This window comes from Leptonychotes weddellii, chromosome 14, assembly GCF_054177405.1.
Source record: "Leptonychotes weddellii isolate Sample4059 chromosome 14, ASM5417740v2, whole genome shotgun sequence".
Classification (NCBI taxonomy): domain Eukaryota; kingdom Metazoa; phylum Chordata; class Mammalia; order Carnivora; family Phocidae; genus Leptonychotes; species Leptonychotes weddellii.
Genome location: NC_138382.1, coordinates 61,174,925 through 61,199,826, shown reverse-complemented (window position 1 = coordinate 61,199,826; position 24,902 = coordinate 61,174,925). Strand labels below are relative to the sequence as shown.

Sequence of the window (24,902 nt, the reverse complement as noted above, 5' to 3'; positions counted from 1 at the left end):
TTTGCATCTTAACTCTGTGTTGAAGAGTTAGGTGACCATGGCTGAGTTGTTAAATGTCTCCAGAGCTCTTTCCTCTCTCTGAAATTTTAAGTGGAATTGGATTAAATTTGGAAGTTAATTTAGTGAGAACTGGGGTTTATGTGGAGCCAATCCAACTGGGAACAAAGCACATTTCTACATTTACTCAGTATGTACTTAAGTTTTATCTTTTCTGTTTATATATGCACCGGTGTAAAGATTGGCCATTCTCTTCCTCTAGAGCCTGTACATTGGCAATCTGATACCATTTAAGCTTTACACTAGTTCTCTTAAAATGAATTGGGAAGTTTTCCATAGTTTTTTATGCTCTGGAAAAGTTGGTATCACTTTGGAATTATTGCCGTCCTTTTAAAGTTGGATACATTTACTCGTACGATCATTAAGTTTCACCCCTTTGGGGAGATAATTCTTTGATAACTTTGTTAATTTCTTCTGTGATTTTCCTTTGATCTGTTTGTTTCCTACATTTTCTTCAGTCAGTTTTTTTTTTTTTTTTTAAGATTTATTTATTTATTTATTTGACAGAGACACAGCGAGAGAGGGAACACAAGCCGGGGGAGAGGGAGAGGGAGAAGCAGGCTTCCTGCTGAGCAGGGAGCCCGATGCGGGGCTTGATCCCAGGACTCTGGGATCATGACCTAAGCCGAAGGCAGACGCTTAACGACTGAGCCACCCAGGCACCACCTCTTCAGTCAATTTTTTTTTTTAAAGATTTTATTTATTTTTTTAACAGAGAGAGAGAGACAGCAAGAGAGGGAACACAAGCAGGGAGAGTGGGAGAGGGAGAAGCAGGCTTCCCGCCAAGCAGGGGGCCTGATGTGGGACTCGATCCCAGGACCCTGGGATCATGACCTGAGCCGAAGGCAGACGCTTAATGACTGAGCCACCCAGGTACCCTTGGTTGGGATTTTAAATATATCGGCAGAATGTCATATGGAATATTTGTTTACAACTGCTCTGGGGTTACAGGTTATGTAACCCCAGGTTATTCTGATTCCTAAATTTGGTTTTCTCTCTCTTAAAAAATTGATTAGCTTAGCTTGAGTTTTCTCTTTTATTACTGTTTCTTTCCCCAAAGAATAAACTCTTGGGTTTTTAAGTGTTCTTTTTTTTCTATCTCATTAATTTCTCCCCTTAGTTTTATTACTTTTTTCTTCTCGATTCTCTTAAGTTGGTTATATTGTTCTATTACTAAATTCTTGAGTTGAATGCATAATTCAACTCATTTCCATTCTTTTCCGTTTGATAATAAAAGTTTTTAATGTTTTTGGACTTGAGCATTGGCAGAATTCCTTAGGCATTGATACGTACTCTCTTTATCCCTACTTTCAAGGCATTGTATAATTGTCCTTCTGATTTTGTCTTTGATTGAAAAATTATTTATGAGTGTGTTAATATATGTTCTCTTTATGTTTACTTTCAAAGCATTACATAATTTCTATTTGATTTCCCCATTGATTGAAGGATTAATTACAAGTAAATTATACAAATGGTAGGTTTTCTTTTTTTTTAACATTTAACTTTGTTGTTAATTTCTAGTTTTATTACATTTTGGTATTTTTGAGGGGATTTATTGTCATTTTCTTGGGGCTTATTATTTGGGAAAGTTTTGCAATAATAAGGTAGTACGTTTGCTTGTGAGTAGAGTAAGAGCTAGTCTTCAGTCAACTCTATTAATAAAGGTATTCCAGACTTCTGTTTTTTGTTGTTGGTGGTGGTTTGTAGACACCTGGATTGCCATTTTTCTCAGTTTCTCTCAGAAATTCTAATTGTTTGGATTCACACATTTTGAGTTAACAATATTTATGTTCATGACTGATGTCTTACTGTAGATTATTTCATTAGTAACAACTGGCTCACTTTATCCTGTTTAAAAATTTTTTGCCTTGAATTACAGTTTGATAGCAATATTGGTTCTCTTGATTTCTTTGTACATCTGTTTGCATAATATGCCTTTGCGCACTTTTGTTCTTTTTTAAATTAAAAAAATTTTAATTTCAGTGTAGTTAACGTACAGTGTTATATCAGTTTCAGGTGTACAATATAGTGATGCAGCAGTTCCATATATTACTCAGTGCTCATCACAATTAGTGTGCTCTTAATGCCCTTCACCTGTTTCCCCCATCTCCCCCACGGCCAAACACTTTTGCTCTTAAAATCTATCTCAGTAACATTGCTGGGTTATACTCTAGGAGGCAGCATGGACTGAACCGTTTTGAGAAAAGTTTTGTTTTTAAGTAGATTAGAAATTTACATTTAGTGTTCTTTATGACTTTCGTTTCTTCTGTCATCTTGTTTTTTTTCTAATGTTGCTTTGCTGTGTACATTGTTTTCTACCTTTTTGCTCCACAGATTTTCTTCTTCGGTGGTTCAGTATTTTTATTTTATTTTACATTATTTTTTATTTTTTTATTTGATATTACACATTATTTTATTTTTATTTTATATTTTTATAAATATATTTATTTTTATTTTTATTTTATATTACACATTAAAAAACAAACAAAATCCTATTTGAATGTGTATTTCTGATTACCGGTGTTCAGACTGAAATAATGTTAACATCTTCCTGAATAAGATAAGGAAGTTAGCATTCTCTGCTTCTTTTTTTTTCCTTCCCCTCTTGCTTCCTTTTTGTTATTGGCTTAATACAGCATTTTATTGCCAGCTTCTTATTTTTAATTATTTTTTAACTTGTAAATTGCGTCTTTAAAGAATTCATCTTTATATTGATTTAGAGCAATATTTATAACACTTACTTAAACAGGTATATGTTTTAACAGTTTCAGTGCTTACTACCAGTCCTTTCATACCAAAGTTTCTCTATTTTTATCTATATTTTTATTTCACTGCACAGAGATTTCTATCTTCTTACCAAGGAATGGGATACTTTCTGAGCCCATGATTATGTGAGAATGTCTTTTCGCTGTCTTCATGACTAAATAAGAGCTCAAGTGAAGATAAATTCCTTGGTCCGTAACTTCTTTTGGTAGAATTCTAGAGGCATTTCACATTGATTTTGGGAATTTAAAGTTTTGAAAGAGAATTTGAAGAGGGTGTGATTTTTTAGAAAAAAATCCTATTGTAGATAATCTGATTTTTAAGCCTTGATATCACAGAGGCTTTCTTTATGTGTGAAATTCAAGACTATTTACTCATCCTTTATCTGTTTTAATCCATCTTTAAAATTTTTTACAAAAATTTTACAAAGAAGATGTTGCCTAAGTTTACTATTACTTTGCTCAATATTGTTTTTTTCAAAAGAATATTCATTCTTTGCCTCTTAAGCACATCTTCTTTGTGGAATCATTTCTTAGATTTCATAGAATCATTTTTATGTTGTTTTTTTGCTTCTAGATTACTTATTGTTAGAAGATAAGTTTTATCTAGGTTTGATATTTCTCTTGTAATAAAATGGATGACATTCTCTTTGATCTTACTTTTTATTGGATAATATATATATATATATTTTTTAAAGATTTTATTTATTTATTTGACAGAGACACAGCGAAAGAGGGAACACAAGCAGAGGGAGTGGGAGAGGGAGAAACAGGCTTCCCACAGAGCAGGGAGCCCAATGTGGGGCTCGATCCCAGGACCCTGGGATCATGACCTGAGCCGAAGGCAGATGCTTAATGACTGAGCCACCCAGGAGCCCCTTTATTGGATAATATTAATGTGCTTATCTCAGATCTCATCTTGAAGGATTTATTGCTGATTGGATAATCCAGCGTCCTTCTGTCCTGTCCTTCAGGGAGCAGCTAGCTGTGAGAAAGCCAATGCCCTGAGCTTTATTTCTGAGCCCTTTTTTTTTTTTTTAAAGTAGGTTCCACACCCAGCATGGAGCCCAGCACAGCTTGAACTCAAGACCCTGAGATTTATTTGTTTATTGACCACTTGTGTGTTTGACATTATTTTAGGCATTGGGAATTCAGTAGTGAATGAGACAGAAAAATCCCTTCCCTCATGAAAACTAATCAGGCGTGATATAAATGTTACTGTTTTTCACTAAGTTTTCCTAGTACTCTGAAGGTTTTTGGATCTTCAGATTTTGATCCATTTGATGTAGTTTGAAGTGGTGGGGTTTGGAGCCAATGGTGGTTTAATTAATGCACGGGGACAGGACCTGTGGGCAGAAAGTGCTGCATTGGGGTTGTGACGGGTGACTGATTATATACTTTCAAGTTGGGGGGTGGTTAGGGACAGCACAAGCCTCCAAGGTGTTTTGGAAACAAGGTTTCCAGGATCCTGAGGGGACTAGTTATAGTTAGGAGAAGGTCATTTATTACTATCTAGTAAACCCTTAGTCATGAGATCCTTCAGATGTGTATCAGTGGGCCATATGCTTGGAGGATGATTGCTCACAGGTATCGTGGTGGGGTAGAGATAAAGGAAGTTTCCAAAGGAATGTATATGTTCAAGTAGACTCACAGGATGGGGGTGGGGGTCGGGGTCGGTTGGGCTAAGATTGCCTTTTGCCCCTAGCAAAGTGTCAACATTCAGGTAGCTGAGCTCCCAGAGGAAGGTCACTCCACCTATTTCAAGGACTTGTCAGTGTCTCTAGGCAGTAAGGAAACTTGATTCTTTCTTTTGCCTTTGTTTCCCACATCACATTTACACATTAGAAATAGTTTCTTTCATGAAATCTCTGATTATTGCTTTTTTTTTTTCATTTGGTATTTTGGCTCATCAAATGCTCCTATATGGAGTTCCTTGTTTGTCTGCACTGGTCTTCACTCTCTCCCTTTTTATATTCTTGCCTTTTACCTCTGTCTTCTGTGAGAGCACAGCAGGTTTATTCTGTACAGACATTTATGCATATGTGCATCGACCTTTCTGGCCTTCACTATTTCTTTTTTTTTTTAAGATTTTATTTATTTGACAGAGAGAGACACAGTGAGAGAGGGAACACAAGCAGGGGGAGTGGGAGAGGGAGAAGCAGGCTTCCCGCAGAGCAGGGAGCCCGATGCAGGGCTCGATCCCAGGACCCTGGGATCATGACCTGAGCCGAAGGCAGACACTTAACGACTGAGCCACCCAGGCGCCCCCGGCCTTCACTATTTCTAATGCATGTTATATTTTGTTGTTGAACTTGCATTTCCTTGTCTCCTCTAGTTCCTTTTTTTTTTTTTTTAAAGCTCTACGCCCAGTGTGGGGCTTGAACTCATTACCCCAGGATCAAGAGTCACATGCTCTACTGACTGAACCAGCCAGGCGCCCCTCATCTAGTTCCCTTTTTATTTCTGCCTCTCTCAACCAGTTTCCTCTCATGCATTCTCTTATCAACTCATCCTTTATCTGTTTTAATCCATCTTTAAAATTTTTTACAAAAATTTTACAAAAAAGATGTTGCCTAAGTTTACTATTACTTTGCTTAATATTGTTTTTTTCAAAAGAATATTCATTCTTTGCCTCTTAAGCACATCTTCTTTGTAGAATCATTTCTTAGATTTCATAGAATCATTTTTATGTTGTTTTTTTGCTTCTAGATTACTTATTGTTGGAAGATAAAAGTTTTATCTAGGTTTGATATTTCTCTTGTAATAAAATGGATGACATTCTCTTTGATCTTACTTTTTATTGGATAATATTAATGTGCTTATCTCAGATCTCATCTTGAAGGATTTATTGCTGATTGGATAATCCAGCGTCCTTCTGTCCTGTCCTTCCAGGAGCAGCTAGCTGTGAGAAAGCCAATGCCCTGAGCTTTATTTCTGAGCCCTTTTTTTTTTTTTTAAAGTAGGTTCCACACCCAGCATGGAGCCCAGCACAGCTTGAACTCATGACCCTGAGATCAAGACCTGAGTTGAGATCAAGAGTCAGACACTTAACTGACTGACCCACCCAGGCGCCCCTATTTCTGAGCACTTTTGCTATCTTTTTTTTTTTTTTTTTAAGATTTACTTATTTGAGAGAGAGCGAGAGAGAAGCGGGCAGGGGCAGAGGGAGAGAATCTTCAAGCAGACTCGCCACTGAGCACAGAACCTGTGGGGGTGGGGGGAGGGGTAAAGGCTGGGGGGTGAGGGTGGTGGTGCTGGATCTCACCACCCATGAGATCATGACCCGAGCTGAAACCAAGAGTCCCACGCTTAACTGACCGAGCCACCTAGGTGCCCCTCAGCACTTGGCTGTCTTGATTTGTGAAACTGTTGCTCTCAGTCAGCATTGTGTTGTCGGACTTCATTATGATGCTATGGTCTACAGAGGCAGGAGAGAACCAAGTCCCTCCTTCTGCCCACCCAGGTTCTCTGTCAGGTGGAACCTCCAGGTCTCTAGACCTCCCCATAGAAGTCCTTCCATGTTACTGATCTCCAGTATGCTAAGGAAGGACTATTATTATTATTACTACTAGTAGTAGTCATAGTAGTATATATAGTTTTTACCCTGGCTGCCTGTCAAAATACAGGAACGACCAGGCTAAATTGTTCCAGATGGAGCATCCATCACTTATTTGTCCTGTTGCCCTCCTCACTTCTAGGCCCCACCTCTGTGGGCCCCAGTCCTTCCCCAGTTCCTTCCTAGAAGACATTGAGACCAGGCTTCTTTGCTTGGGGGCACGTTGTACATTGTAGCTCTCAGCATCTTTTCTTTTGTCTGGTCTCCTCCACACGGTGCTAAGCAGAAACGTCTTCATGTTGATGGCTTGTGTATGTCAACCAACCCTTCCTTCCAACCCAGATGCAAATTGTGACCCCTTTTTCCTATTCTCCGCCACTTCTGTCAGGATTGGGGGTGGGAAGTGGGAACCAGATGCTCTTGTTCACGTCCCCATCTTCCCCCTGAGTTCAGACTCTCGTGGCTGTGAGTGAGCCAGTTCCTGAGATGGGAGCTGTGCCAACAGTATTTCTGCTTTGTGTTCTGTTTGTGAACAGACATTCTGCGTGTGGTATTTCTTATATATTATATTTGGTGTGCCTCAAAATTATATGCAAACACGTAGCAATTTTCATTTCTGATGTCTTGACGAAATCTTTAAAAGCTGTGAAGATAAAGGGGAATGCATGTGATAGGTCCTCAAGTTCTCTCTCGTAACCGTATTTTTCTTTACATTTTCCAATTATTCCCCCAGCTAATCGCCTCGTGTTGCATGTGTGAGTGACATGTAATATGCTGTGGGCAGTTTTGATTTTGAATAGAATAATTTGTTGTTCTTCTTTCTTCTTTTTTTTTTTTTTTAAAGATTTTATTTATTTATTTGAGACAGAATGAGAGAGAGAGAGAGCACATGAGAGCGGGGAGGGTCAGAGGGAGAAGCAGACTCCCCGCCGAGCAGGGAGCCCGATGCGGGACTCGATCCAGGGACTCCAGGATCATGACCTGAGCCGAAGGCAGTCACTTAACTGACTGAGCCACCCAGGCACCCTGTTCTTCTTCCTTCTTAGGGAGCAGGCTCCCATGGGAGAAATATAGTTTTCCAGGTAGTTATAAAAAGTTTTGTTTAAACTTTTTCTCATTTGTAGAAAATGTACCGGCTTGTTGGGAAAGTTGCTCTTCCTTGAAAATTAGCTGTGGTATTCCTGGACACTCTGGGAGTTTTTTACTCATTAGTAACAAACCTCTTCTTTCTTCATGACTACATGAAGAAAATAGACCATGGAAGGAATAAATCAGACTGCAGGAGGAGTGAAATGGTCTTTTTTGTTGAAATAAGACTCCTCTCTGATTATTTTACTGCCTTCGTCGTTACCTGAGTAGCTCTTGAAATACTGTCTGCTGTGAAGCAAACATCTTGCCTGGTCATCTCCTCTCTGTTCATCTTCTAGGTTGGAAACACCACCCACTCTGAGAGTTCTGATCCATGGTCTCTGACTTTCATTCACCTTTTCCTTATGCTCAGACTTTTTAGATGTTGACATGCTTACCTGCAGGACATTTAATGTATGGACTATCCAAGTGATAAGATGAACTTTCTAAAAATATCACAGCTTTATTAGTTTATAGTGATTTTTTTTTAAAGATTTAATTTATTTATCAGAGAGAGAGAGACAGTGTGAGAGGGAACACAAGCAGGGGAGTGGGAGAGGGAGAAGCAGGCTTCCTGCGGAGCAGGGAGCCTGGGATCATGACCTGAGCCAAAGGCAGATGCTTAACAACTGAGCCACCCAGGTGCTCCAGTTTATGGTGATTTTTATTTTTAAGATTTTATTTATTTATTTGACAGAGAGATAGCAAGAGCAGGAACACAAGCAGGGAGAGTGGGAGAGGGAGAAGCAGGCTTCCCGCAGAGCAGGGAGCCTGATGTGGGGCTCGATCCCAGGACCCTGGGATCATGACCTGAGCCGAAGGCAGACACTTAACGACTGAGCCACTCAGGCGCCCCTTATGGTGATTTTTAAAAAAAGATTTTATTTATTTATTTGAGAGAGAGATAGTGAGAGAGAGCATGAGCAGGAGGGAGAGGGAAAAGCAGGCTCCCTCCTCCTTCCCCAAGCAGGGAGCCTGATGGTGGGGCTCGATTCCAGGACCCCAGGATCCTGACCTGAGCTGTAGGCAGATGCTTAGCTGACTGAGCCACCCAGGTGCCCCTAGTTTATGGTGATTTTTAAATATGAATTATTTTATCTGATTCTCTCAGTAGCCTGTGATATAAGAAAAGCAAACCGGATTACCTGATTTCACAGAGAAGGACACTGAGGATTGGAGGGGTTAAGTGACTTAGCTAAGGTCATGCAGTTAGGTTGTAGAGCCAGGACTTGTAGGCAGATGGGATGCTCTTGCTGTTAAACACCCTGTTGGCTCTTGTAAGATGTCAGAGTTTCAGTTGTACTTAGCCAAGATATGTTTTGCTAAGACGTGCAACCTTTCCCTATGTTTTATCTTTTAGAAGATGATCTCTTAGAAGATGATGGAATTTTCAATATTTCAGTATTCAGTGAAGCTTGTTTGAAACTGAACAGGCACCCTAGGAAACTCGGATCAGAACAAATGTACCAAGTAAGAAGATCTCTCATGTTATCTCTTAATGTATTACGTCACTTAAAAATTTGAGGGCTCTCCAGGTGAGGATCCAAAGTATTTAAAAACACTAATGGAATGAACTTCTGGACAGTTTGATTTTTGTCTCTAGAGTTGGATGTGAGATGGGTGCCAAGTGGGGGACTAAATTGGAGGAAGACACTCTAGTGGGTGACTTGCTATCAGTTTCCCTGTCTGGTATTTCACATGTATGTATTATATTTTGTTTTAGTGCATTTTATAATTGCAGCTTATTCTGTCATCAAATTCACGCTGGCTCGTAGATTTTTAAGAAACTCATTGTATGGCTATTGGTCCTCATTTAACTTGACTTTTTAAAAATCATACCTCTCAAGTAAAATGATTGGTAAGTTCAGGTAGGAACTGAGATTCGTTTATTTTTTGTCACTTTTAGTGCCTTGCAAATCTTTTGGCAGAGTAGACTAAGTATTAAAGTTCATTCATTCACTCATTAGCCATTTACCAAAAGAATATCATGTATCAGGACCTGTAACTTTCAATTCACACTAATGTAAATACACAAGTAAACGACAGTGTGGTATAATGAGTGCTTTGATAAAAGGTAAATAAATGGGGGATTGTGTGCATGTGTGTATGTCCAGGTAGGGTTTTGTTTTTTGTTTGTTTGTTTTTAACAAGAAGCAAAGACTGTGCTAAATCGTAGAGAATGAGTGGGACTCAACCAGATTAAAGATGTGAGGTGAAGGTGAAGAAGGGCACTGTGGGCAAGTAGAGAAGCATCTTGAATATTAGGGAACGTGGTTCTGTTAGGGAACAAAGAAAGCAAGGGAGAATGGGAAGAGATGAGGCAAAAACCTGAGCAGTGACTAGATCATGAAAAGCCCTATAATTTTGAGTTCCGATCTTATTTTTAATGTCTCTGTGGAGCCACTGAAGGATTTTAAGCAGGTGAGCCAAATATTCAAATTTTCATATTTAGAAGGAACACAGGGGCTAGAAACATATTCAGGTACCCAGATAAAGTTTAGATGATTTTTAAAAATTGGTGTGAAAATAAATGGTCCTGGGACAATTGGTTAGCTACTTCGTTGAGAAAATAAATGATTCTTTGCATTTACACTAAAATGATTAAAGAGTTAAGTTGGGGGAAAAAGTTGTTTTTTAATATGTTAAAGATTCATAAAGTAACATTAAGTAACATGTAAAATACTCTCAACAGATCCATTGTAAAACGTGAATATTCAGAGGCAGTTTGCAAAAGAGGATAAATATATATATACGTGTGTCATGCAGTTAAGTTGTAGATCCAGGACTTACATATATATATATATATGAGATTATATATGTATAATCTCCAAAACACATATGAACACGTTATACCTCACTAGTAAAAAAAAGAAGAAGAAAAAAAATTAAACCACAAGATACCATGATTCTTCTATAAGCATAGAGTACTGTTTTTTTTGTTTGAGAGAGAGCACATGTGCAAGGTGGAGGGAGGGGCAGAGGAAGAGGGAGAGAGAGAGAATCTTAAGCAGGCTCCACGCTAGGCGTGTGGACTCAGTCTCACAACCCTGAGATCATGACCTGAGCTGAAATCAAGAGTCGGACACTTAACCGACTGCACCAGGCGCCCCTCTCCTATTATTTTGACCCCACTCTATTTCTCCTTCCTAGGATTCCCTTCCTCTGCCCGTCCCTTAAATCTGAATACCTTCAAGGTTGTACATTGCCCCTTCTCTTGTCATTCTGTATCCCTCTTTGCTTCCTTCACTGTCTCTATGCTGGTAAGTCCTAAATCTGTTTCTCCAGGTCTCATCTGTTTTATAAGCTCAAGGCCCATACTCCCTGATTAACTTTTTGTGTTCTTTTTCGCACTGTGTCTTCACATATGTGACTCTCCTACCAGCAATGCCCTTCCTTCCTTTACCCTATCTGGCTGCCTCCTGTTTATCCACAAAGCTCAGCGCAGTCATCTCCCCTGGTAGGAAGGCTTCACTGACCTTCTGTCCCAAACATCGTTCCTGCTGTCTGAATTATTTTTCCTGTCTGCAACTCACCTGCTTAATGCTAATTTCTCCTCGGGTCCAAATTTAGATAGGCAAGCTTTTCCTGATCCCCAAGGAGGAGGGTTAGGTGTCCTTCCTGAGTGCTCCTGCTGCCTCATGTATTCTAGGACTTATCCCTGGGTATTTTGTTTGCCTGGATACTCATCGGTGAGCTCCTTGAGGTTAGGCCTGCACCTTAATTGCCACTGTGTACCCAGCACTGTATACTCTGTATACTTATTTATAGAACCAATTAATGACAGAGAAAAAAACCTTCACACTATATTTTTAAATAAAATAACTTTACTATAAATTTGTGCATACAGTGTTTGTAACCAGAAAGTCATTTTTTGTTTGTAGACTAAACCACGTGGAGTTTAGGATGAGACTGAGTTTGTAGAAACGCAGCCTACATAGTTGTGAGGTCTTTTCCAGCAGATGGCAGCAGCCTAAATGTAGAACTGGTGAAGCCAAATATCTGGATTGACCCAGTGTGTTTCGGTTTTTCCAGAATGGGTGAAATTGAGAACAGAGGGTTAAGGGCGTTGAGGGTCTCAGGCAAGAGAATAATTGAAGTGATAGGGTACCTGAGAGAGCTGGGGAAGACGAGGATGGGGGTGGTAGAATATGGGTAGAAGATCTCGAGTGAGGAAATCTTGGGGGTTTCTTTCTTTTTTTTTTTTTTCATTTTTTTTTTTTTATTCTTATGTTAAATCTTGGGGGTTTCTTGAGAGAGATCAGGCACAATGGATGAGTGGGGCAGAGGGATAGGAGATTGTGAGATCTTGGAGCAGCTCTGAGAATGATGCAGCCTGGGATGTGGCTGTGGATATGAGTAGCTAAAGTGGAGCGGAGGAACTTCATAGCATTGAGCTCAAGGATCTCTGAGGCCAAGTTTTGATGGCTTGTCTATAAGGACCTTTACGTTCCCCAAGAGAATGCTAGGAATTGGGGGAGAGGGGAAACTCCCAGTGAGCCAGATGTCAGGGTCTTGAGTGACTGTGGAAGAATGGCAGTGATGAGGAAGGATGGAGGGTGGTCATAGCCAATGACGTGAGCATCAAAGGAAACGCTAAACACAAAATGCCCAGCTGTAGCACACAGATCAATCAGGGGTTGAGCATATTACTTCTGGGACCTTCACATATTTTTTCCCTTATAAGTCCCTATATTATACATGCATCTTGGTTTGGCAGTGGATAGAGCATTAAAGGCTAACAGCGTGCATGATGAATCCATGGACCAAAAACTCTTTTACCGGAGCTCTAATAGGAAGGACCAAGTGAAGTGTACCCTTGCACAGTTGCTTTGAATGCATAATTGGGAGGAATCCTCATAAAGTTCAAAAATTCTGTTTCATGAGGCATATCAATGGATCCTTTATGAATGAAAAGAAATTAAAAGGATTTGCCCAATAGCGCCAGTGCCATCTTCTTTACCTGGGAGGACATCGTTGTCTTAGAATAGCCTACATTTTGTTCCCTGGAGATGCAGTTATGCATTTTAAGCTTTGTCCTGTAGCTGGTGGAGGGGGACGTTGAATAGGATAGGGAGAGTAGGTTTGTAAAGTCCATCCCCAGTTTAGCTTGCTATTGTATTAAAAACAATTCTAGCAGAATGAACCTTCTTGCTTTATCTCTGTTTTGCTTATAGTCTAGATCTCTGCAAGCCAACAGAAAATTTAATGCAACCCTTTCTTTTAATCTCATGACAGTTTAAAGTTCTGGGTCAAAGGTGGTATCTGAATAATTTTTATCATGCAACATCATTTAACTTTACAACAAGGGAACGAGCTCCAGTGGTGTGTTTAGACCTGCACCCAGCAACTGATTACACAGTGAATGTCACTGTCCTGGGATCTTCTGAGCAGCACTCAGTGCAAATAACGATGACAGTGGCACCAGCAGGTGGGTGTACGTGTCCCTCCGTTTTGTGTCTCAGGACATGTGAAATATGTGAACCGCACAATGTCGGGGAGCATAAAGAATGCTAATCTGGGAGTCAAGAGACGTGTGTTCTAGTTCTAATGACTACCGACCTTTCTCTGGGCTTTGGGGGCCTGAATCTTACCACCCCTCCCCTTCCCCGTAGGGGTTCTTGCTCACAGCGGGTAGAGACCAAGCATGGACTGTTTCATTTAGGGCTTCCTGATGGTGATGGATTGAAAATACTGTAAGGCTTCCTATCTCTTACCCCCGGTTTAAGATGGCTGAGCCCCCAGGGTAGTCATTATGAACAACGAGAACCAAATTCCTGGAGATCAGTAACGTGAGCCGCACTGTGCTGGCCCTGGTTGAGACAGGGAGGCCTTATGACTGGAACATGTCTGAGCACATGAACCTGACACAGAGAACAGTGGCCTCATGAAGGTCAGACTTCCTAGAAAGGCCATCTGGCCTTGTGAAGAAAACAGCTCGAGGCCAGCTGTGCCAAGCCCACAGCTCTCTCTAGTAGGAAGGGACATAGAATTTTTTTGTTCTCTAATCCACTGGATTTAACAGACAAATTTATGGGCAACCAGGTGGAGGGGCTGCCACCTTTGAAGGAAGGCAGTTGAATAAGTTAGGTTCTGCTCCTGTCTTCCTGATTCTTCTCTCCCGTATTCACCACTGTTCTGAGAAAAAATAAAGCAGAATTATGTAATGGTTGCCCAACACCGTGAACTTAAGAAACGTCACTCAAGCATACACTCAAAAGTGGTTAATTTTATGTTGTGTGAACTTCACCTCCATTTTTTAAAAAGAGCCAACAAATTAGCTATGTTCTTCTTGGCTCCCGGGCCTCAGTTACCTTCTGACTGATCTTTACAGGACATAATACAAGTAAAATGTTTAGAATAGTTTCCAGCACATAGTAATGATGATGACAATAATAGCTATGTTAATTGAGTACTAAGTATGTGCCAGGCACTGTTTAAAGTGCCCTCTTTGGGTTAGTATCCAAAATATATGAAACATTTTATAAAACTCAATACCCCAAAACCAAATAAACCAATTAAAAAATGGGCAGGGGACATGGACAGACATTTTTCCAAAGAAGACATGCAGATGGCCAACAGACACATTGAAAGATGTTCACCATCACTCATCATCAGGAAATGCAAATCAAAACCACAGTGACATACCACCTCATATTGTCAGAATAGCTAAAATCAACAACACAAGAAACAACAGGTGTTAGAGAAGATGTAGAGAAGGGGGAACCCTCTTGCACTGCTGGTGGGAATGCAAACTAGTACAGTCAGTTCAAAGAACAGTTTGGAGGTTCCTCAGAAAGTTAAAAGTAGAACTACCCTGCAATCCAGCAATCGCACTACTGGGTATTTCCCCAAAGAATGCAAGAACACTGATTCAAAGGGATACATGCACCCCAATGTTTATAGCATTATTTACAATAGTCAAATTATGGAAGTAGCCCAAGTGTCTGTCATTGATGAATGGATAAAGAAGGTGTGATATATATATATATATATCACATAATCACATATATCACATATGTATATCACACCTTCTCTCCCTCTCTCTCTCTCTCTGTCTCTCTGTCTCTCTCTCTATATATATTGGAATTTATAAAATTGAATAAAAATGAATGAAATCTTGCCATTTGCAACAACATGGATGGAGCTAGAGAGTATAATACAAAAAGAAATAAGTCAGTAAGAGAAAGACAAATACCATATGATTTCACTCATATGTGGGATTTAAGAGACAAATGAGCAAAGGGAGAAAAGAGAGAGAGAGAGACAAATCAAGAAACAGACTTAACTATAGAGAGCAAACTGATGGTTACTAGAAGGGAGGTGGGTGGGGGGTGGGTTAAACAGGTGATGGGGATGAAGGAGAGCACTTGTTGTGATGAGCACTGGGTGATGTATGGGACTGTTGAATCACCGTATTGTATGCCTGAAACTAATATCACACTGTATGTTAACTAACTGGAATTTAAATAAAAACTTTAAAAAAGAAAAAAGAAAGAAAAAAATTGCAGTGAGCAAAAACCAAAAAACAAAATAAAACAAAAAACAAAACAAAAACAAAACAATGTGTCCTCTTTGGATCAACTCAGACCTACCAAACCTTCTGAGGAAAGCATTGCCATTGTTCCCATTTTATAGACAAAGATCATGAGGCACAGAGAAATTAAACAATTTGTCCAGGATCACACACCCAGTGATTTGAACACAGGGTGATTTGACCCTGGCTCCATGGCCCTCATTCTTAATGCACTTCTGCTGCTTCTCACCAATTAGTTATGCAAAAGGAAAAAGCAAAATTATATTCTCAGAATCCAGTGCACAGTCAGTCCAGACCCACCTTGCTTTTGTCAATTGTGGACCATGAGCAAAAATTTCAAATGACATGGATGCATAAATGCATTCATTGAATAAATGTTTATTTCTTTTCTAGTCTGTGTCAAGCAGGTTCTAATAGCTGACATTGTGGCAGCAGTAAAACAATCCCAGGTGACATGGTGTTGGAATTGTTCAGGGGTCATGGTGGAGAGAGAGATAAACAAGTAAGGAAATAAATCCCATGTTAGGTGGGGAAGAAAGCATGGCAAAGGGAGTGACAACTGATGGTCAGGGAAGGCCTCTATTTTATATATATCTTATACATGTAATATATATATATTTATTATATTTAGGCCTCTATATGTATAAATACATATATGTTCATTATATATAAAATATATTTATTTATATTTTATTTTTATTTAAATTCATTTAATTAACATATACTGTATTATTAGTTTCAGAGGTAGAATTTAGTGATTCATCAGTTGCATTTAACACCCATGCTCATTACATCATGTGCCCTCCTTAATGCCCATCATCCAGTTACCCATCTCCCCCCAAACCCCCTCCCTTCCAGCAACCCTCAGTTTGTTTCCTAGAGTTAAAAGTCTCTTATGGTTTGTCTCCCTTCTGATTTCATCTTACTTTATTTTTCTCTCCCTTCTCCTATGATCCTCTGTTCTGTTTCTTAAATTCCACATATCAGTGAGATCATATGATAATTGTCTTTCTCTGATTGACTTATTTACCTTACCCTGATACCCTCTAGTTCCATCCATATCGTCACAGAGGATTCCTTTTTTTGATGGCTGAGTAATATCCCTGTGTGTGTGTGTGTGTGTGTGTGTGTGTGTATATGCCACATCTCCTTTATCCATTCATCTGTCGATGGACATCTGGGCTCTTTCCATAGTTTGCCTATTATGGACATTGCTGCTGTAAACATTGGGGTGCAGGTGCCCCTTTGGGTCAGTATATTTGTATCCTTTGGGTAAATACCTACTAGTGCAATTGCTGGGTCATAGGGTAGCTCTATTTTTTTTTTTTTTTTTTAGGATAGCTCTATTTTTAACTTTTTGAAGAACCTCCATACCATGTTCAACAGTAGCTGTACCAGCTTGCTTTCCCATCAGCTGTGTAAGTGGGTTCCCCTTCCTCTGTATCCTCGACAACATCTGTTGTTTCTGACTTGTTAATTTTAGCCATTCTAACTGGTGTGAGGTGGTTTCTCATTGTGGTTTTGATTTGTATTTCCCTGATGCTGAGTGATGTTGAGCATTTTTTCACGTGTCTGTTGGCCATTTGTATGTCTTCTTTGGAGAAATGTCTGTTCATGTCTTCAGGAAGGTCTCTATTATAAAGTGACATTTAAGCACAGATCTGGAGGAAGTGAGGGAGTAAGCCATGCACAGGGAGGACACCAAGTGGCAAGGTCTTGCAAGAGGCATGTCCTTGGCATGTTTTAGGAATATCAAGGAAGTCAGTATGGCTGGAGCAGAGTGAGCTGGAGAAAGTGGTCGGAGATGGGATCTAAACTGTAGCTTGAGTATCAGTCAGGGTCCCATGGTGTCAAATTTAGAAAGTAAGTCCACAGTTATCTTCTCCTTTACAACATGGATCCTGAATTACCAATGGTAAGTATAATCTTGCATGTGATAGTTCAGCCTCTCTAGATCACCAAGCAATTTGGAGTCTACCACCTGTGAATTTGAACTTAGTTTGGGAGGTGCTCTCTTCTCATAAGGTTACTGGGTTCTGTCTCTCACTAGTCTTGCCATATGTTTTGTGGGGAGGGAAATTCTCTTCCCTTGAAAATTTTAGAACTTTGCCATGGTGGTTCTGGGTCTTTCTTGGTGCCCATCCCAAGGATTTAGAACCTTCTCATTTTCATTTCTCCTTCAAGCCCTGTTTCTATCCACCGTTCACCATTGCTGAAGATCTTTATCTCTAGTGAAAGAGCCTCCTTGCTTTGTGGGCAGGATACCCCACATTATAGTGAGAGGAGTAGTAGGAAATTCTTCAAGAGAATTGTGTCATCTTGCATGCCTCCTTCACTGTCCCAGTTTCCTGCTTTTCTCTCTAAATTTCTCTGTCCCCAGAAAGATTCTGAAAATTGTTTTAGTTCTGAGCTTCTGGGGTTCTTATTATTGCATGCCTTGCCTCTGAGTGCTACTTTCTGCTTAGGAGTTTTCACATTTGTCTCCTGGAGAAATACCTTCAGTGGATCCTTGAGCTGCTTTGAGTTTCTGGAACTTGTGCTTTCGCTGGTCTAGTGACGTCCAGGAAGTGCCCTAGGTTAGTGGTTTTTCACCCAAGTCCACTTTCCTTAGAACTGACTTATAAGACTCAGCTGCCTGGGCTTTTTTGTTGGGGACTGCAGCATCCCTTCCGGCCACCATATCCTTTTCTGCATCGGGTAAACCTCCAGTGCTCAGCTTCTCTGATGATTCCCACTGTAAGCTTTCCACCTGCCATCCTCCTCATTTCTGTTCCTTTTCTATCCCCAGGTCTAGCCAATTCCTTTTGCTAGGTATTAGGACTTTCCTTCCCTATATTTGGTTTTTGTTTTCACACTTAGATTTTTGTTCTCCTAACATCCTACTTTGGATTCAGCCAGGGAATCTCCATGGAGAGAGAATGATGTCAGACAGTTCTGGGTCTGCTACCATCATTCAGTGTTCAAATAAATTCTGCCCACCTTTCATTTCATTAGAAGGTACAGGTTTCTATTCCATTCAACCTGTAACCCAGGCCTGGGTCTGATCATTTGTCATTCTCCCTGGATTCTCTTTCATGCATCTCTGTTATTCTTTTCCTTCTTCCTCAAGTTCTAACTCCCTGCATTTCCCAGGCAGGTTTCCTTCAAGCCAGTGCTGTCCCTGCTACAAGAATAGTGTCACCTGAAACTAATTTAACAATGCTTGAAGAATTCTCCGATTTTTCTAGCCATTCTTTTCTTAATGTGTCCACATTTTCTGAAACTACATAGCATCACAATTGTAGTTACTGAGGAGTGCCCCATTAATGTTGACCCTGGTGTCTCTATTTAAAACCTTTAGAAGACCTTTCTTGATAGAATGATACCTGGATTTGGGCACCTGTTGGGGGAAGTGTCCTTTTAGTCTCTCCTCCAAAATAGTCCCGTTATTCCTCTCTTTGATGATTTTGAACCACCTTCCCTGAACCTAGTAAATATTCCTATCTTTTCTGGGCTCTTTAGAGTAGTTACATTTGGATGTATTTCCTTTTCCTTATCATATTTTTTTCTAGCTGGACCAATAGGATTTCAGATTTTCTTCTCCTTGGTGTGATTTCCTTCACTTTATTTCATTCTCTCCTGGTCTCGTCCTATGCACAGCTCCCAGAAAGCAAGAATCTGCATCTTGTTTGGGCAGTGACCTATAATATATGAACTCTACCCACTAGGAGATGTGACCCAAGGAATGGGAGTCTCCTACCAGTCAGATTACATATTTACTGTTCCTTCCTTGAGAATTAGTGAGTAGGGAGTGGAGAGAGGCCACCTGGGAAGACAGGTAAATAGCAACCTTTAACACACTTGAGCAAGGTAATTGGCTTCTGCAATGTTAGAGGGTTGAACAGGAAAGTTCTCCTCTAGTTCTAGGAGTCTATGTTAGAAAAGCAATTCTGGATTCCTTCAAATTCATTTATTTCAACATCCATATTTTTTGACCAATTTATTTATCATCATTATTTCATCTATCCAATTTTGTATTCTTACTGATAATATACAACTTACTCATATAGTAAGAGTTTTATTATTATTTGTGTCAAACATTTTTCTTGATTAATAGTTTCTTTTCATTTTGTTTATGGTTTTTTTGACATACAAAAGTTTTAGATTTTATATAGTCAATACTATTGATCTTTTCATTTGTGACATTAATATTAAATATAGAATTTTTATTTATTTATTTTATTTATTTATTTATTTATTTTTTAAATATAGAATTTTTAAAACAAAAGAGTATTTATATCCCATCTTTCTTCTGGGAAAAACTTTAAGTGACCTGCATGGGTATAGAAAATAAAATAAGTTAGATATGTAAGCTAAAGAAGAATGAAAACAAAGTCGGGGACATAAAAAAAAAAAGATGCAGAAGAAAGGTTAAGGATAATCCGTATTCTTATAACTTATTTATTTTTTCATTAGTGGCTCACAAATTTAGGTTTAGTTTTTGACCCATCCAGTCAGAAAGGGTGCCATTACATTGTCTTTAAGGTTACAACAAAGTGGTGTTTCTCAGGGGAAGTACAATTGTTTTCAACAATGTGATTAGATAGGAATTTTTTATTCCATGGGGGTTTCCTAGATAGTACAATGTATGAGCAACATTTTATGAGGATTTTATGAGGCTGTTTTTTTATTGCCCCTCAATGTGTTTCATTACATTATAGGAAAGCACAGTTCAGTGTGTGGTGGACAAGGAAAGATGCCTTAAAAATGCCTGTCCTCTGCTGATCTGGCTTGATTCAGGGGTAAGATTAGATTATTGTAGACTATTTGGAGGAATGACTGGTGTCCATGTTTCCTAAATATTGTTTCTCTCAACTCAGATCTGATAAATGGTAGGTATCACTGAGCCTGAGATTGTTCTCTCTGGCCAGTACCCAGGGAGCAGCCGTTCTGTGTTGAATGTGAGGACCTGTGCCTCAATAGAAGGCTGCCCACCTCTGTTAGAAGGTTGAGCCTATAGAGCTGAACCAAGGGAGTCGTTTGAATTTGCCCTGCATAGTTGAATGAGTGATTAAACCCCCCCAAATTTCTCTCCATATAATATGATCATATACTTTCAGCAAGCAAATTTCATGGTAGTTGTAACCAGATACCAAATTTGTCTTAAGAAAAATTTCAACAGAGTAACAGTAAAACTCCCAACTTTGAACAATGTCATATCCTCTTGTTCCTTCTAAGATAAACTGTTTGCAAAATGTACATCAAGGACAACTAAAGATAATAAAGTGATACCACTGTTTATAGAACAGTTATAAAAATAGTGACTTTGTTTTCAAAACAGTTGATTCTTAGCCATTTTTTCTCACACTGTTTCCCTTGCAAAGTCAACTGTCTATTTAGACTGCTCCTGATTAGGGTTTTAAAAACTATATCATTTAGGAATAAGAGATTTCTTGCTTTTCTGTTCTCTATAGCAGAGGATTACATGCATTTACTTCTAAAATAGTGTTGGTACATTTTTTTAAAAAATCAAAAAGGGGGGAAACAGAATAGTCTTCCCTCTATTGCCTGGTAGAAAACCGTGACTGTTATGGTGGTTTATGTTGCAAGTTTTCTTTTTTTTTTTTTTTTGCTTTTTGTTGCAAGTTTTCTGACAGCATGCATAATTTGAGATCTGTGTTGACCTTATAAAACTCCCCCCCCAACTGATTCCTGTTTACAGAATTGAAGTACAAAGAAAAGATAATAAAGACCGTAAAAAATTTAACATTGTTTCTGACAGTTTCCTACAAAATGATAAATATTGTAACAGTATTCTGTGGTAGTAGAGTTATGTCCGAAGTCTTTCTGCTTCTTTTATAAACCATCAGCCTGAGAAACTCATACTTGCAATTGGTCTAGCCAAAAAAATGACATTTATTTTGCATGGAATACCTGAGCATTTGCAATATGTGAAAAATTGCGGGGGGTAGTGGGTAGTAAATGGTTGTTTCTTTTTAAGATAATATAATGACATTGTAGATCCAGCTAGGCCGTACCATACCCATGGGGTAAATCAAGATGAATAAGTTATTTAGAATTGGAGCCCTTCACTAAATGGGTCCTAAATGGTTTTGGAGGCAGTAGATTCATCCTACTCTTTTCGGGACTACCCCATATTCTAATCATGTGTACCCAGAGAGACTCCAAGACTGCCGTCTTGTAGGCTGAAATCAGAGAAAAGATCACGTAACTCCTTAGTCTAAAATGTCCATTAATACAGTGCAAAGGAAAGCTAACTACAGTGTATTCTTTTTAATTTCAATTCCTTGTAACTTTTAAATTTTGGTATGATTTCAGATTTCTCTCATTTCCCCCTCCCCCATTCTCTCTCTCTTCCTGAAATAAATCCCACTTGGTTATGGTGTATTTGTTTCTTCTGCAGTGTTGGATTCTGTTCACTAATATTTTCTTTAATATTTTTGCATCAATATTCATATGTGATATTAGTTTATAGTTCTCTCTATTTTGTATCATCTTTATCAGGTTTAGGGCTTAATATTTTCTTTGTTTCATAAAAAGAATTTGAAACGTTTCCTTCATTGTTATGCCCTTCATTATATGAAAGGTTTTCTTCTATTACAATTCACATAGCATTTGGACTATCTGAGTCCAATGGTTAGGTAGAATTTCCCCACAAAACAGCCCAGGCATGGGGGCTTTTTTGGGGGATAGTTCCTTGATAACTTTCTCAGTTTTTTTTTTTTTCCCCTATGGAAAATGGTCTGTTTAAACTTTTTAAGTTTAATGGGGTCAGTTTTAGCAAACTATTTTCTTAGGAATTACCCATTTTCTCTGTGTATTCAAATTTATTTGCAGAGTGGTCTGCAAAGTACTTTCATTTAACTTTTTGAATTTTCTTCTGTTTCAATGATTATTTCTCCCTTTATTTGTATTTTCTTCCTTTTTTCTAGATTAAGTTAGCTAGCAGTTCATCTGTTTTATTATTTTCAAAAAGCCAAGGTTTTATTCTATTAATTGGATCTACTGTTTTCTTCTCCATCTCCATCAGGGATTAACCAGCTATGGCTCGGGAGCCACATCAGGCCTGGCGCCTGTTTTCTATAATAAAGTTTTATTGGACACTAAAGGCGAAGTCGTTTGTTTACATAACATCCGTGGCTGCTTTTGTGCTACAAAGATGGAGTTGAGTAGTGTGACAGAACTGGCCGAGAAGGTTTTTACTTAAATGGTTACTCTCTGACCCTCTATAGAAAAAAGTTGGTGACCCTTGCTCAAATATATCATTAATTTCTTCTTCCATATTTATTATATTCCTTTTTTTTTTTGAAAGATTTTATTTATTTATTTGAGAGACAGAGAGAGAACACATGAGCAGGGGGGAGGGGCAAAGGGAGAGGGAGAAGCAGATTCCCTGTTGAGCCGGGAGCCTGATGAGGGACTTGATCCCAGGACCCCTGAAATCATGACCTGAGCCGATGGAATATGCTTAACCGACTGAGCCACCCAGGCGTCCTGTTATAGTCCTTCTTATGCTTTGTTTTACTTTATAAAGGTGGTTGCATTTTATCTTCATTGTGAATTGTGGCGTTTTGCATCAAAAAGTGTTGTTCTTTGTCATATTAAAGGCTTTTTGGCTTGACTTCTACTTATGTAGGGATTACGACCCCTACTTTCATATGGTTTGCATTTGTCTGCTGTGCTATTGTCCATCACTTTATATTTATTTATTTTTGTTGTTTTGTTTTTAAAGATTTTATTTATTTATTTGACAGAGAGAGAGAGAGAGGGAACACAAGCAGGGGGAACAGCAGAGGGAGAGGGAGAAGCAGGCTTCCTGCAGAGCAAGGAGCCCGATGCGGGGCTCGATCCCAGGACCCTGGGATCATGACCTGAGCCGAAGGCAGTCGCTTAACAGACTGAGCCACCCAGGCGCTCCGATCACTTTATATTTAGTCTCTCTGAAGCACTTTGTTTTAGGAGTTCCTCTAGTAAACAGCATATAGTTAGATCTTGCATATGTTGAATAGTGTATGTATATATATATATATTTATGTAAATTTTAGAAGTCTCAAGGGCCTTCATACTTGAAAGATAGTTTTGGCTAGATATAAAGTTCTTTGTTCACATTTCTTGATTTGAGTTATCTTAAAATTCAGTTCTTTTGTTGCCTTGCTTTTTATGTAGCTTTTGAGAAGTCTGATGCCACTTAGTTCTTTTGCCTTTGGATCTTATTTATTTATTTATTTGAGTGGAGATGCTGAGGATTTTTTTTTTTCTTAATCTTTAAAGTATAATAGTTTTACTTGGCTAAGTCTTAGGTTTGATTATTCTGGATGAACTTTCTCAGGTATACAGTGGGCCCTTTCAGTACTTATATTCAGATCTTTTTATTTCTGTAGATTTAACCTGGATTATAGTTTTAAATATTAATTCTGTTTAATGTTTTTCTTCTTTAGAGACTTTAATTATACATATGTTGGATCTTTGCTTTTATTCCATTTCAGCCACTTGATTTTTGCTCCTTTTTACTTCTTTTTAATATTATTTGTATTCTTTTTGGTTGTTTTCCTGTTTTTCTTCAATTTTCCTCATTAATTTTTTATTCTAATCTATCCTTCTTTGGGTACCATGACATTTTGACTTTATTTCTGGTATGAATTTGTCTTTTCTTTCTGTTTCCCGAATTCAGTCACTTTTGTTTCATTTCCTGCCTGCTTTGTGTCCATTTGTGTTCTTAGTTTTTGAATTTCTGACTCGAGGTGTTTTCCTCATACCCCACAATGCTTATTTGAGGATATTTATTTCAGTTTATTGTATTACAGAGTTACTGTTGTGTGTGTGTGTGTGTGTATGTTAATTCTTGTTTGGGCATTATTAAAAAAAAATGTAGAGTTTTTCACAAACTGAGATTTTTTTTTTTAAGATTTTATTTATTTGTCAGAGAGAGAAAGAACAAGCAGGGGAAGCAGCAGACAGAGGGAGAAGCAGGCTCCCTGCTGAGCAAGGAGCCCAATGTGGGACTCGATCCCAGGACCCTGTATATTAATTCCATAGAATTGGTAGTTTAGGATGGTTAATAATATTTCTAGGTTAAGAGTGCCCTCTTCTGTCATTTAATGAAGTGCAGTGCCTTTAAAGGATATTTTTGTTGTTTTTTGGTGAGAGTGGGAATGAATGGTATATTCTTTTATTTTGGGGTTCTCCTTTGCTTTGTAGGATCTTGCATTCCCCTCTTGCTTTTTTTCCCATCACTGCTTAGTCTCCACAGGACACCAGTTCTTTCCATTTAATCATCTTCTTTCCCAGAAGCAATGCCTTTTGTTGAGTATTTTTGCATCTATGTTCATCAGGGATATTGGCCTTTAGTTGTCTTTCTTAGTGGTGTCTTTATCCAGTTTTGATATCAGGTTGATACTGGCTTCATAGAATGAATTTGGAACTTTTCCTTCCTTTTCTTCTTTTTGGAAGAGGTTGAGAAGAACAAGTATTAATTTGTCTTTAAATGTTTGGTAGAATTTACTTATGAAGCCATCTGGTCCTGGACTTTTGTTTCTTGGGAGCTTTTTGAGTACTGATTCAATTTCTTGGCTGGTTATTGGTCTGTTCAAAGTTGTGGTAGTTTACATATTTCTAGGAATTTATCCATTTCTTCTAGGTTGTCCAATTTATTGGCATATAGTTTTTCATAATATTCTCTTCCAACTGTATTTTGATGGTGTTGGTTGCTATTTCTCCTCTCTCATTTGTGATTTTATTTATTTAAGTCATTTCTCTTTTTTTCTTGATAAACTTGGCTAGAGGTTTATCAATTTCCCCCCCCCCCCCCCCCCGAGAACCAGCTCCTGGTTTCATTGATCTGTTCTATTATGGAGGTTTTTTTTTT

At 38.7% G+C, this 24,902-nt stretch overlaps 1 protein-coding gene across 4 annotated transcripts in view; it reads left to right on the top strand.

Moving 5' to 3' along the window:
• The window catches only part of SUSD1 (sushi domain containing 1), a 212,950-nt gene that overhangs the window by 54,247 nt on the left and 133,801 nt on the right, over positions 1-24,902 (top strand). For all 4 annotated transcript variants that reach the window (XM_081803375.1, XM_081803373.1, XM_081803376.1 and 1 more), the window contains exons 9-10: positions 8,864-8,973; positions 12,739-12,931. In XM_081803375.1, coding sequence (XP_081659501.1) covers positions 8,864-8,973; positions 12,739-12,931 — 303 coding nt within the window. The remainder of the gene's footprint in view (positions 1-8,863; positions 8,974-12,738; positions 12,932-24,902) is intronic.